Raw genomic sequence first — 15312 nt, 5'->3', positions numbered from 1 at the left:
AGTACAGCCACTCTACCTATCTCTGTGTCAGGTTGTAATGTGTGTATCTACCTATCTCTGTGTCAGGTTGTAATGTGTGTATCTTGGCCCAGCCCAGTACAGCCACTCTACCTATCTCTGTGTCAGGTTGTAATGTGTGTGTCTTGGCCCAGCCCAGTACAGCCACTCTACCCATCTCTGTGTCAGGTTGTAATGTGTGTATCTTGGCCCAGCCCAGTACAGCCACTCTACCCATCTCTGTGTCAGGTTGTAATGTGTGTATCTTGGCCCAGCCCAGTACAGCCACTCTGCGAACACACGCCGCCTTGTCCTTCAATCCCACTGTAAGAGGCTGCTGCACATATTGAGATAGACCTGGGAGCCTGCAACACACACACACATTACACACACTAGATATTACACACACACACATTACACACACTAGATATTACACACACAGACCTGGGAGCCTGCAACACACACACACACATTACATATTACACACATTACATATTACACACACACATTACACACACTAGATATTACACACACAGACCTGGGAGCCTGCAACACACACACACACACTAGATATTACACACACATTACACACACACGTTACATATTACACACACACTACACACACTACATATTACACACACACATTACACACACTAGATATTACACACACACACACACGTTACATATTACACACACACTACATATTACACACACACTACACACACTACATATTACACACACACATTACACACACTAGATATTACACACACACACACACGTTACATATTACACACACTACATATTACACACACACTACACACACTACATATTACACACACACTACACACACTACATATTACACACACACACACACACACACGTTACATATTACACACACACACACACGTTACATATTACACACACACACGTTACATATTACACACACACACACGTTACATATTACACACACGTTACACACAACCGTTACATATTACACACACACGTTACACACACACACACGTTACATATTACACACACACGTTACACATTACACACACACACCTGAGGTTGCACATGTTCCGTAGGGCCAGGCTGCGAACCATGGGGTTGTGATCCGAGCAGTCTTTCCTCAGGGTGTTTATTACCAGCAGAGACAGCTCAGGGTTCAGACTGGCATAGGCACACAGAAACACATACACCAGTTTCTTCTGGACAATATCCACCGTTGCACATGCCTTCACCATCTCACTGTACAACCCAGATACATCTTGTCCTTGAGACATCACTCTGGGAAACGTGAAAGGGACCAGGGGAGAGAAGAGAGAGATAGAGAGGGAGAAAGAGAGAGAGAGAGACATGGGAGAGAGGGAGAGAGAGAGGTGGGAGAGAGAGAGGTGGGAGAGAGAGAGGTGGGAGAGAAGAGAGAGAGATAGAGAGGGAGAAAGAGAGAGAGACATGGGAGAGAGGGAGAGAGAGGGGGAGAGAGAGAGGTGGGAGAGAGAGAGGGGGGAGAGAAGAGAGAGAGATAGAGAGGGAGAAAGAGAGAGAGACATGGGAGAGAGGGAGAGAGAGAGGTGGGAGAGAGAGAGGTGGGAGAGAGAGAGGTGGGAGAGAAGAGAGAGAGATAGAGAGGGAGAGAGAGAGACATGGGAGAGAGGGAGAGAGAGAGGTGGGAGAGAGAGGTGGGAGAGAAGAGAGAGAGATAGAGAGGGAGAGAGAGAGACATGGGAGAGAGGGAGAGAGGGAGAGGTGGGAGAGAGAGAGGTGGGAGAGAGAGGTGGGAGAGACAGAGAGAGGCATAGAGAGGGAGGGAGAAAGAGAGAGGTGGGAGAGAAAGAGAGAGGTGGGAGATAGAGAGAGGTGGGAGAGACAGAGAGAGGCATAGAGAGGGAGGGAGAAAGAGAGAGGTGGGAGAGAAAGAGAGAGGTGGGAGATAGAGAGAGGTGGGAGAGAAGAGAGAGGTGGGAGATAGAGAGAGGTGGGAGAGAAGAGAGAGGGAGAAAGAGAGAGGAGGGAGAAAGACAGACGTTAGTGTGTGTGTAGTCAGTTGTAATTGTGCATGTGTGTAGCATAGTTAGTGGTAACGTGTGTGTGTGTGTAGTCGGTGATAGTTGTGTACACCTGATGACTCTGTGGATGGTGTTTCTGTAGCGTAGGTGGTCAGCTTGGACGTTTGGGTTGGACAGAGCCCTCCTCAGCTCCCTCACTGTTTGCTCATCGCCCAGGTAAGGCATAGTAGCAGCAGACTGTCTGACACACAGACAGACGCTAGTGATGTTACAAATATACAAATGCACACACACACAGACAGACAGACAGACAGACAGACACACAGACAGACGCTAGTGATGTTACAAATATACAAATGCAACACACACACACACACACAGACAGACAGACAGACAGACAGACAGAGAGAGGACAAAGACAGGGGGGTTGTTAGTTCTCTGGTTTCGAAGGCAGAGAGCCACAGGCAACGTTGTTAGCTACAGTAGCTAACTTAGCACGGTGGATATTGTCCAGAATAAACTGGTGTTTCTGTGTTCCTAGCTAGCGTTAACTACTCAAAATTGCCATCCTTTCAGATATTAACGCCGCTTACGTTATATCGTGTTCGGATAACGTGACCTAAAACCACTTACCGTTTAGTCGTCACTTATGGGTTATTTAATGGGGGGGGGAAATCGTTCAAATTGCTAGTTTGTTGACATCCGTGTTAAACGTCCACCGGTATTCCGCCAGCAGCACGAATGATAGCGTCACGGTCGTATATGGTAATGAGGAAACCTTCAAAATACAGGCCCGCATTTTCAAAACATTGTAACGTGGAGTGGATAACTCATTCAAAAAAAGCTATTGAATATTTATCAATGTCCACTTCTATTGTGCCAACAAGAAAAGGCAATAATTATTTTATGAAAACATTTTTTTTATTTTTTATACAATGTTGACAACTGGTATTTTGAGAATATTGGGCTGTAGAGAGAACTTTTCTACCGGTCTCAGCTAAAGTGGGGTGTAGAATACACAGTAGGGTCTTTACTTACCAAATATGGTTCATTTTGGATGGGAACTGTGTCACAGGACCTGTTGCTGGCTGGGCCACACTGTGGCTGTATCTCAATAGTCTACTAGCTGGGCCACACTGCGGCTGTATCTCAATAGTCTACTAGCTGGGCCACACTGCGGCTGTATCTCAATAGTCTACTAGCTGGGCCACACTGCGGCTGTATCTCAATAGTCTACTAGCTGGGACACACTGTGGCTGTATCTCAATAGTCTACTAGCTGGGCCACACTGCGGCTGTATCTCAATAGTCTACTAGCTGGGCCACACTGCGGCTGTATCTCAATAGTCTACTAGCTGGGCCACACTGCGGCTGTATCTCAATAGTCTACTAGCTGGGACACACTGCGGCTGTATCTCAATAGTCTACTAGCTGGGACACACTGTGGCTGTATCTCAATAGTCTACTAGCTGGGACACACTGTGGCTGTATCTCAATAGTCTACTAGCTGGGACACACTGTGGCTGTATCTCAATAGTCTACTAGCTGGGACACACTGTGGCTGTATCTCAATAGTCTACTAGCTGGGACACACTGTGGCTGTATCTCAATAGTCTACTAGCTGGGACACACTGTGGCTGTATCTCAATAGTCTACTAGCTGGGCCACACTGTGGCTGTATCTCAATAGTCTACTAGCTGGGACACACTGTGGCTGTATCTCAATAGTCTACTAGCTGGGACACACTGTGGCTGTATCTCAATAGTCTACTAGCTGGGACACACTGTGCCTGTATCTCAATAGTCTACTAGCTGGGCCACACTGTGGCTGTATCTCAATAGTCTACTGGCTGGGCCACACTGTGGCTGTATCTCAATAGTCTACTAGCTGGGACACACTGTGGCTGTATCTCAATAGTCTACTAGCTGGGACACACTGCGGCTGTATCTCAATAGTCTACTAGCCTCCTCTCACAGGCACTTTAATGAGGTATGTGTTATGGGTTATGTGTTGTGGGTATGGGTTAGGGGTTAGGGGTATGGGTTATTGGTTAGGGGTATGGGTTAGGGGTATGTGTTATGGGTTAGGGGTTAGGGGTTATAGGTATGGGTTATGGTTATGGGTTAGGGGTTATGGGTTAGGGTTATGGGTTATGGGTTAGGGGTATGTGTTATGGGTTAGGGGTATGGGTTATGGGTTATGGTTAGGGGTTATGGGTTAGGGGTATGGGTTATGGTTAGGGGTTATGGGTTAGCGGTTATGGGTTAGGGGTATGTGTTAGGGGTTATGGGTTATGGTTAGGGGGTATGGGTTATGGTTAGGGGTATGGGTTATGGTTAGGGGTATGGGTTATGGTTAGGGGTATGGGTTATGGTTTAGGGGTATGGGTTATGGTTAGGGGTATGGGTTATGGTTTAGGGGTATGGGGTATGGGTTAGGGGTTATGGTTTAGGGGTATGGGTTAGGGGTTATGGTTAGGGGTATGGGTTATGGGTTATGAGTAATGGTTATGGGTTAGGGGTTATGGTTTATGGGTTATCTACTGATTCACTGTCACTTCAATGCCCTTATGAGGCAGGGTCAGTCAGTGGGGACAGAGACAGGGTCATCTCAGTGGGGACAGAGACAGGGTCAGCCAGTGGGGACAGAGACAGGGTCAGTCAGTGGGGACAGAGACAGGGTCAGTCAGTGGGGACAGAGACAGGGTCAGTCAGTAGAGACAGAGACAGGGTCAGTCAGTGGGGACAGAGACAGGGTCAGCCGGTGGGGACAGAGACAGGGTCAGCCGGTGGGGACAGAGACAGGGTCAGTCAGTGGGGACAGAGACAGGGTCAGTCAGTAGAGACAGAGACAGGGTCAGTCAGTGGGGACAGAGACAGGGTCAGTCAGTGGGGACAGAGACAGGGTCAGTCAGTAGAGACAGAGACAGGGTCAGTCAGTGGGGACAGAGACAGGGTCAGTCAGTAGAGACAGAGACAGTCAGTGGGGACAGAGACGGGGTCAGTCAGTGGGGACAGAGACAGGGTCAGTCAGTAGAGACAGAGACAGGGTCAGTCAGTGGGGACAGAGACAGGGTCAGTCAGTAGAGACAGAGACAGGGTCAGTCAGTGGGGACAGAGACAGGGTCAGCCAGTGGGGACAGAGACAGGGTCAGCCAGTGGGGACAGAGACAGGGTCAGTCAGTAGGGACAGAGACAGGGTCAGTCAGTGGGGACAGAGACAGGGTCAGTCAGTGGGGACAGAGACAGGGTCAGTCAGTGGGGACAGAGACAGGGTCAGTCAGTGGGGACAGAGACAGGGTCAGTCAGTCAGTGGGGACAGAGACAGGGTCTGTCAGTGGGGACAGAGACAGGGTCAGTCAGTCAGTGGGGACAGAGCAAGGGTCAGTCAGTCAGTGGGGACAGAGACAGGGTCAGTCAGTGGGGACAGAGACAGGGTCAGTCAGTGGGGACAGAGACAGGGTCAGTCAGTGGGGACAGAGACAGGGTCAGTCAGTAGAGACAGAGACAGGGTCAATCAGTGGGGACAGAGACAGGGTCAGCCAGTGGGGACAGAGACAGGGTCAGTCAGTAGAGACAGGGTCAGTCAGTGGGGACAGAGACAGGGTCAGTCAGTGGGGACAGAGACAGGGTCAGTCAGTAGAGACAGAGACAGGGTCAGTCAGTAGAGACAGAGACAGGGTCAGTCAGTGGGGACAGAGACAGGGTCAGTCAGTGGGGACAGAGACAGGGTCAGTCAGTGGGGACAGAGACAGGGTCAGTCAGTGGGGACAGAGACAGGGCCTGTCAGTGGGGACAGAGACAGGGTCAGTCAGTGGGGACAGAGACAGGGTCAGTCAGTGGGGACAGAGACAGGGTCAGTCAGTGGGGACAGAGACAGGGTCAGTCAGTAGAGACAGAGACAGGGTCAGCCAGTGGGGACAGAGACAGGGTCAGTCAGTGGGGACAGAGACAGGGTCAGTCAGTAGAGACAGAGACAGGGTCAGTCAGTGGGGACAGAGACAGGGTCAGCCAGTGGGGACAGAGACAGGGTCAGCCAGTGGGGACAGAGACAGGGTCAGTCAGTGGGGACAGAGACAGGGTCAGTCAGTGGGGACAGAGACAGGGTCAGTCAGTAGAGACAGAGACAGGGTCAGTCAGTGGGGACAGAGACAGGGTCAGTCAGTGGGGACAGAGACAGGGTCAGCCAGTGGGGACAGAGACAGGGTCAGTCAGTGGGGACAGAGACAGGGTCAGTCAGTAGAGACAGAGACAGGGTCAGTCAGTGGGGTCAGAGACAGGGTCAGTCAGTGGGGACAGAGACAGGGTCAGTCAGTGGGGACAGAGACAGGGTCAGTCAGTAGAGACAGAGACAGGGTCAGTCAGTGGGGACAGAGACAGGGTCAGTCAGTGGGGACAGAGACAGGGTCAGTCAGTAGAGACAGAGACAGGGTCAGTCAGTGGGGACAGAGACAGGGTCAGTCAGTGGGGACAGAGACAGGGTCAGTCAGTGGGGACAGAGACAGGGTCAGTCAGTAGAGACAGAGACAGGGTCAGTCAGTGGGGACAGAGACAGGGTCAGTCAGTGGGGACAGAGACAGGGTCAGTCAGTGGGGACAGAGACAGGGTCAGCCAGTGGGGACAGAGACAGGGTCAGTCAGTAGAGACAGGGTCAGTCAGTGGGGACAGAGACAGGGTCAGTCAGTGGGGACAGAGACAGGGTCAGTCAGTGGGGACAGAGACAGGGTCAGCCAGTGGGGACAGAGACAGGGTCAGTCAGTGGGGACAGAGACAGGGTCAGTCAGTAGAGACAGAGACAGGGTCAGCCAGTGGGGACAGAGACAGGGTCAGTCAGTGGGGACAGAGACAGGGTCAGTCAGTAGAGACAGAGACAGGGTCAGCCAGTGGGGACAGAGACAGGGTCAGCCAGTGGGGACAGAGACAGGGTCAGTCAGTGGGGACAGAGACAGGGTCAGTCAGTGGGGACAGAGACAGGGTCAGTCAGTAGAGACAGAGACAGGGTCAGTCAGTGGGGACAGAGACAGGGTCAGTCAGTGGGGACAGAGACAGGGTCAGCCAGTGGGGACAGAGACAGGGTCAGTCAGTGGGGACAGAGACAGGGTCAGTCAGTAGAGACAGGGTCAGTCAGTGGGGACAGAGACAGGGTCAGTCAGTGGGGACAGAGACAGGGTCAGTCAGTGGGGACAGAGACAGGGTCAGTCAGTAGAGACAGAGACAGGGTCAGTCAGTGGGGACAGAGACAGGGTCAGTCAGTAAAGACAGAGACAGGGTCAGTCAGTGGGGACAGAGACAGGGTCAGCCAGTGGGGACAGAGACAGGGTCAGTCAGTAGAGACAGAGACAGGGTCAGTCAGTGGGGACAGAGACAGGGTCAGTCAGTGGGGACAGAGACAGGGTCAGTCAGTGGGGACAGAGACAGGGTCAGCCAGTGGGGACAGAGACAGGGTCAGTCAGTAGAGACAGGGTCAGTCAGTGGGGACAGAGACAGGGTCAGTCAGTGGGGACAGAGACAGGGTCAGTCAGTGGGGACAGAGACAGGGTCAGCCAGTGGGGACAGAGACAGGGTCAGTCAGTGGGGACAGAGACAGGGTCAGTCAGTGGGGACAGAGACAGGGTCAGTCAGTGGGGACAGAGACAGGGTCAGTCAGTAGAGACAGAGACAGGGTCAGTCAGTGGGGACAGAGACAGGGTCAGTCAGTGGGGACAGAGACAGGGTCAGTCAGTGGGGACAGAGACAGGGTCAGTCAGTGGGGACAGAGACAGGGTCAGTCAGTAGAGACAGGGTCAGTCAGTGGGGACAGAGACAGGGTCAGTCAGTGGGGACAGAGACAGGGTCAGTCAGTGGGGACAGAGACAGGGTCAGTCAGTAGAGACAGAGACAGGGTCAGTCAGTAGAGACAGAGACAGGGTCAGTCAGTGGGGACAGAGACAGGGTCAGTCAGTGGGGACAGAGACAGGGTCAGTCAGTGGGGACAGAGACAGGGTCAGTCAGTGGGGACAGAGACAGGGTCAGTCAGTGGGGACAGAGACAGGGTCAGTCAGTAGAGACAGAACTACAGTTCCCAGAGTACACCTGATGTTACCAAGCTATCTGTGTCAAATGGTGCTTATTCTGATTGTGTTAAACAGATATCACCCTTGAGTCTCCTGAGGTGCACATCTAGAGCACAGTCCTCTTCGTCCTGAATCACTTACTTGCATACCCCATGTTCTTCATGTTTCCTGTGGTTGTGTGGTGTGCTTTGTGCACATTTACCATCCCCCACTAATCAAATCCACGACCAGCTCTCGTTCGTGCTGGGCTCGATTGCTAGTGCGCATGTACCAATGGGCTCCTGAGACCGGAACTAGCAAGATGTCAGCCCCCATGAATCTTTTTTTAATTATTTTTATTAACAATAAATCAATACATAAAGCACATGAGGGAACACAAGCATACATAGATTACACACAATGGACAATCGAGCTAGGGGCGGGGCTAGGGGCGGGGCTGGGCTAGGGGCGGGGCTGGGGGCGGGGCTAGGGGCGGGGCTAGGGGGTACAATATCACATGGCGGGGCTAGGGGCGGGGCTGGGGGTGGGGCTAGGGGCGGGGCTAGGCTGGGGTGGGGCTAGGGGCGGGGCTAGGGGGTACAATATCACATGGCGGGGCTGGGGGCGGGGCTAGGGGCGGGGCTAGGGGGTACAATATCACATGGCGGGGCTGGGGGCGGGGCTAGGGGGTACAATATCACATTACAATTACACAAGGACCTTAAGGGACATGCATATACTTACAATTATAACAGCTTTTTTGTTAGTAGAGCATTTAACCGTCTTAAAATAAAGTTCAATTTCTTTTTGTAGGGTAAGAAAATGTGGTTTTCTGTTTGTAAATGTACATTTGTGTATATGAAATTTGGCCAAAAGAATAATGAAATTAATTACATAAAAATATTTCAGCTTATTTCTATTGTATGTAAAGAATCCAAACAGTACATCTCTCCACAATAGTGTAAAATCTTCATAAATGTGTTCAATTATAAACCTACTGATGTCTTGCCACAGTTTTCTTACATGAATACAATGCAACACTGTTTCTGGGTGGTCATTACAAAAGGAGCCATTTGAGTTGATGTTTTCCTTAAACTTCTTCATATGGTGGTTGGCAGAATAATATTTATGAATAATTTTAAAGGGAACTTTCTACATTTTGTTAACAAGTAGGTATGTTTGTGGCAACATCCAAACTTTTTCCCAACAGATATTATCAATAAATCCATTCCAATAAGGCATGACATAAGGTATAGATACAACATCCTGCTGAAACAAGGATCGTGTCGCTCTGTTGTTGAATGGACCAAAAGAGAAACAAATCTTTCCTACTGATGAGTCAACAGGGTCAATAGAAGGTAGGCTCTGAGGGTCAGGTCTTTCCTACTGATGAGTCAACAGGGTCAATAGAAGGTAGGCTCTGAGGGTCAGGTCTTTCCTACTGATGAGTCAACAGGGTCAATAGAAGGTAGGCTCTGAGGGTCAGGTCTTTCCTACTGATGAGTCAACAGGGTCAATAGAAGGTAGGCTCTGAGAGTCAGGTCTTTCCTACTGATGAGTCAACAGGGTCAATAGAAGGTAGGCTCTGAGGGTCAGGTCTTAAATGTTTCCTACTGATGAGTCAACAGTGTCAATAGAAGGTAGGCTCTGAGGGTCAGGTCTTTCCTACTGATGAGTCAACAGTGTCAATAGAAGGTAGGCTCTGAGGGTGAGGTCTTTCCTACTGATGAGTCAACAGGGTCAATAGAAGGTAGGCTCTGAGAGTCAGGTCTTTCCTACTGATGAGTCAACAGGGTCAATAGAAGGTAGGCTCTGAGGGTCAGGTCTTTCCTACTGATGAGTCAACAGGGTCAATAGAAGGTAGGCTCTGAGGGTCAGGTCTTTCCTACTGATGAGTCAACAGGGTCAATAGAAGGTAGGCTCTGAGGGTCAGGTCTTAAATCTTTCCTACTGATGAGTCAACAGGGTCAATAGAAGGTAGGCTCTGAGGGTCAGGTCTTTCCTACTGATGAGTCAACAGGGTCAATAGAAGGTAGGCTCGGAGGGTCAGGTCTTAAATTTTTCCTACTAATGAGTCAACAGGGTCAATAGAAGGTAGGCTCTGAGGGTCAGGTCTTAAATTTTTCCTACTAATGAGTCAACAGGGTCAATAGAAGGTAGGCTCGGAGGGTCAGGTCTTTCCTACTGATGAGTCAACAGGGTCAATAGAAGGTAGGCTCTGAGGGTCAGGTCTTTCCTACTGATGAGTCAACAGGGTCAATAGAAGGTAGGCTCTGAGGGTCAGGTCTTGACACGTTCCTGAATAACAGAGCAACCCCTGAGGGAATGGCATCTGAAACAATGGCAAAATCTTTAGGTGTTACAGGGACCTTGTAAAGTGATAAGAATTCCTTATAACTGAGTAAAAGACCCTCTGCATTTACCAGTTGGCACCAACAGGATATTATTTCAGAACCAATATTCTAAAAACAGAGAGGTATTTTTATACAATATATCCCGATTATTTCATATATAATATCCGTGTGGAGAAACATTATGTTTATATATGAAGGACAAGAAAACCTGCCGATGAAAAACAGAAAGTTTCACTGGAACTTTGTCAATATTATAATTGCAAAACAACATGAAGTTAAGGCCACCAAAAGTAGAGAAGACATGATGAGGAATACAATTCCAGATAGAAGTGGGTCTTCTGAGGAATTGTTTTATCCAATTGATCTTAAAAGTATTATTTAAAGTAGTAAAGTCCAGAAAATTCAGCCCACCATTCTCATAAGTGTTCATTACAACAGTTTTCCTAATGTAATGAGTACGGTTTCTCCACAGAAAGTTGAAAAGCGTCTGGTCTATCTCCTTGCTTATTTTACGGTCAAGATATAAAGATAGAGCACCATATGTTAGTCTAGAGATACCTTCAGCCTTGGTTATTAGGACTCTACCTGTAGCCATTGATTTAGCCATAAGGATAGAGTGGCCGTATGTTAGTCTAGAGATACCTTCAGCCTTGGTTATTAGGACTCTACCTGTAGCCATTGATTTAGCCATAAGGATAGAGCACCATATGTTAGTCTAGAGATACCTTCAGCCTTGGTTATTAGGACTCTACCTGTAGCCATTGATTTAGCCATAAGGATAGAGTGGCCGTATGTTAGTCCAGAGATACCTTCAGCCTTGGTTATTAGGACTCTACCTGTAGCCATTGATTTAGTCATAAAGATAGAGTGGCCGTATGTTAGTCTAGAGATACCTTCAGCCTTGGTTATTAGGACTCTACCTGTAGCCATTGATTTAGCCATAAGGATAGAGTGGCCGTATGTTAGTCTAGAGATACCTTCAGCCTTGGTTATTAGGACTCTACCTGTAGCCATTGATTTAGCCATAAGGATAGAGTGGCCGTATGTTAGTCTAGAGATACCTTCAGCCTTGGTTATTAGGACTCTACCTGTAGCCATTGATTTAGCCATAAGGATAGAGTGGCCGTATGTTAGTCTAGAGATACCTTCAGCCTTGGTTATTAGGACTCTACCTGTAGCCATTGATTTAGCCATAAGGATAGAGTGGCCGTATGTTAGTCTAGAGATACCTTCAGCCTTGGTTATTAGGACTCTACCTGTAGCCATTGATTTAGCCATAAGGATAGAGTGGCCGTATGTTAGTCTAGAGATACCTTCAGCCTTGGTTATTAGGACTCTACCTGTAGCCATTGATTTAGCCATAAGGATAGAGTGGCCGTATGTAAGTCTAGAGATACCTTCAGCCTTGGTTATTAGGACTCTACCTGTAGCCATTGATTTAGCCATAAGGATAGAGTGGCCGTATGTTAGTCTAGAGATACCTTCAGCCTTGGTTATTAGGACTCTACCTGTAGCCATTGATTTAGCCATAAGGATAGAGTGGCCGTATGTTAGTCCAGAGATACCTTCAGCCTTGGTTATTAGGACTCTACCTGTAGCCATTGATTTAGCCATAAAGATAGAGTGGCCGTATGTTAGTCTAGAGATACCTTCAGCCTTGGTTATTAGGACTCTACCTGTAGCCATTGATTTAGCCATAAGGATAGAGTGGCCGTATGTTAGTCTAGAGATACCTTCAGCCTTGGTTATTAGGACTCTTCCTTTTAAAGAGAAGTCCCTCTGTAGCCATTGATTTAGTTTCTTCTGGGTTTTTTTAATAAGAGGGTTAAAATGTAGTAAGCCCCCAGACTTCTGATCCTTTGTAATGGTTATGCCTAAATATGTAAGTTCTTCTTTTACTGGAATAGCATAATATGAATGTGTCACACAATCTTTGACAGCTATGAGTTCACATTTATTAATGTTAAGATATAGACCAGACGCTTTGGAAAAGGATTGTATCACATTGATCGATATGGGAATTTGGTTAGCGTCTTCATTACCAGCTATGGAAATACATTGTACAGGACTATTATTTAAAGAATTTGCAAGAAGTTGGGTGATTAATAAAAACAGGTACGGAGAGATAGGACAACCTTGCCGAATTCCTCTCTTTAACTCAAATCTAGGTGAGGTGCCATATTTAAATTTGATAGAGCTGTTACCATTTGCATAGAGTCTTAAATAGCCTTACAGAAAAAATCCCCAAAGCCAAGTCTCTCAAGGGAGTGGAAGAGAAACTGATGCTCTACTGTGTCAAATGCTTTATAAAAATCTAAAAACAATATGAAGCTATCCTCAGTTATTAGGTCTGAGTAGTCAAGTATGTCTAATACTAGTCTGACATTTTTTAGAAATATGTCTGTGCCTCATGAAGCCAGACTGTGTTTCATCAATGATTGCATCCAGGACTTCTTTAACTCTTTTTGCAAGTAGTGAGGCTTATAAGGCTTATCTTATAGTCATTATTAAGAAGACAAATTGGACGCCAGTTACAGTATTTGGTCATCTGTAATAACACCATCAATGTTTAACTTATGGATAGTGTTATTTTTAGAATGACATTTCTCAAGTCTAAAGAAATAGGATGAATTCTGTTCTCCCTCCTCAATCCATTTTTTCCTAGATCTAATAAAGGCTCCTTCTGTTTTTAATCTATATATATATATATATATTATCCAGTTTATTTTGTAACTCAATTAGTTCCATCTTCTCCTCCCCCGAGAGGTCGGCTGGGGACCTCTGAGAAAGGGAAGTTATCTTAATGATCACCTTTTCCTCCTCAGCTCTTCTGGTCTTAGCAAGATTACTACCATATTTTCTAAGATATTTAGACACCTCAAATTTAAAAAGCTCCCAGTTCTTGCAATAAGATTTTTCTTCACAAGCCTTTTCCCAAAAGTGTGAGAGCAGATCTTTAACCTCAAATGTAACTATATCATGATTTAATAAGGAGCTATTTAGCTTCCAGTAGGATGCTCTACCAAGGTTTGTATCAGGGGTAAATATTTTGATATCAATGTAAATGGCTCTATGGTCTGTGAGGGGGGTAGTACAAATATCAGTAGTAACACACTCACTATCAATACATTTGGATATACGCCAAAAATCTATTCTGGAGTGTCTGGAACCTGTTTTGTTACTCCAAGTGAATGATCTTTCGGCCGGAAACCTCTCTCTCCATATATCAGTAAGATCAAACTTTTCCCTGAAAAGTATTAAACCCAAATTCTGATTGGTTGGCCTACCTGGGGGCCATCTATCAGTTGAATTATCTATTGTGATGTTAAAGTCCCCTCCTATCAATAATAACGAATTGGGAAATTTAGATAACCAATGAAGTATATGTTTCTCTATAGATTCAAGCAACTCATCATGTTTGGTGTTGTACCTGTAGAAGTTTACAGTAATGAACGTAATGTCATTGTAACTCATCATTCTCATGTTTGGTGTTGTACCTGTAGAAGTTTACAGTAATGTCATTGTAACTGATCACAAGACAAATAAAGTGACCAAAGGAGTCACAGTCCGAGTGTAGAATATTACCACCAAAGGGGTCACAGAGTGTAGAATATTACCACCAAATGTATTTTTCATTGTAGTGACTCCAGCAGAGCGTTCAGATCCATGGGAGAGCCAAATAACGTTGCCCCACTGTGACCTCCAGAAGTTGACATCAGCCGAAATTGAGTGAGACTCATGAAAAAAGCTAAAAATCTGTTCGAAATTGTTTAGCAAATAAAAATAAGGCCTTGCGCTTCACATTGTTTCGTTACCCCCCTAGCATTAAGAGAAACATTAGTCAAAGACAAAACAACAAAGATTATATAAAAGTATAAACTGTAGTAGGATGAGTCAAAGACGTAGGAGCAGTGAACGTAAAAACGATAAGGAACCGAGATCTGCACCATTTATGTCCATTTAAAGTGAGCCCCCACGAATCGACATATGCGATAGTAGATTACGTTGAAACAATGGTCGGCCATCTTGGAGGCAGTCTCTAGTTCTTATGCCGCGTTCATAACAACTGGAAACTCGGTAATATCAGACTTCTGAGCGTTCAAGGAAACTGGAAACTCGGAGCTCCGACTGGGAAAAATGGTTTGGAACTGTTATCCAACTCGGAATTCCAATTTGGGAACTCTGTCCTCTCTAGAGCTCCGACTTTCCGACCTGAAAATCACTGCCGTCATGATTTGACCACGTATTTTTCAGAGTTCCCAGTTGTCATGAAAGCAGCATTCGATATTAAAATGATTATGGCATTAATCATGTAAACTCCTTACTCTGTTTATCATAATCGATATAAGCAGATACCGATTTAAAAAACTGGTTTTCTGAGCAATCTTTAGAATTATTAGGACATGGAAACAGTTTAATATGCGCATGCGCCAGCACCAACGCCCCACTCTTTGCGCGAGTGAAGTGATTTCGGGAAAGGTGAAAGGATGCATCATATATTTCAAATGTACTGTATATGTCCGAACTCAGAATCAAAAAGTCTTTTAAGCAAAAATAACACTGTCACTGTGCCAGAACGTTCATTTTGATTGGCGATTTCCTGTATTTATTCATCAGTATCCTGGTTGAAGATGTGTCCATGTAAACAAACGGACTGTCCACGGTCGCATTATTGTGTGCATGTAACCGTGCTCACCGACAAGCTGCCGTGTGGGGCCTCGTTAGGTGGCTTGTTTCAACTTAATGATACCATGTCTTGTTTTGACTGATGTCATCATGTCTATGCCAATATGGCTCAAATTCGCTAGCTAGCTAACCAACAACAATAAAGTATTTTTTAAATCAACTTCCATTATCCAACAGTTGCTGCTAATTCTCATCTTACTTGCGTCTCTGTTCAGAGGGTTGGAAAGCAGGGCAGG

General features: G+C 46.7%; 1 protein-coding gene across 1 annotated transcript in view; it reads right to left on the bottom strand.

Annotated features, from left to right (window-relative positions):
- Positions 1-2767, bottom strand: part of ap4b1 (adaptor related protein complex 4 subunit beta 1) — a 51448-nt gene extending 48681 nt beyond the window's left edge. Inside the window, exons 1-4 of the mRNA XM_065021019.1 lie at positions 2640-2767; positions 2119-2265; positions 1060-1284; positions 232-362 (exon numbers count right to left, since the gene is read on the bottom strand). Coding sequence (XP_064877091.1) covers positions 232-362; positions 1060-1284; positions 2119-2231 — 469 coding nt within the window. The 5' untranslated portion in view covers positions 2232-2265; positions 2640-2767. The remainder of the gene's footprint in view (positions 1-231; positions 363-1059; positions 1285-2118; positions 2266-2639) is intronic.
- Positions 2768-15312: the final 12545 nt, after the last annotated feature.

The sequence above is a fragment of the Oncorhynchus nerka genome, linkage group LG7 (genome assembly GCF_034236695.1).
Source record: "Oncorhynchus nerka isolate Pitt River linkage group LG7, Oner_Uvic_2.0, whole genome shotgun sequence".
Classification (NCBI taxonomy): domain Eukaryota; kingdom Metazoa; phylum Chordata; class Actinopteri; order Salmoniformes; family Salmonidae; genus Oncorhynchus; species Oncorhynchus nerka.
The sequence above is the reverse complement of the archived record's forward strand: the minus strand, read 5'-3'. Positions and strand labels throughout refer to the sequence as shown.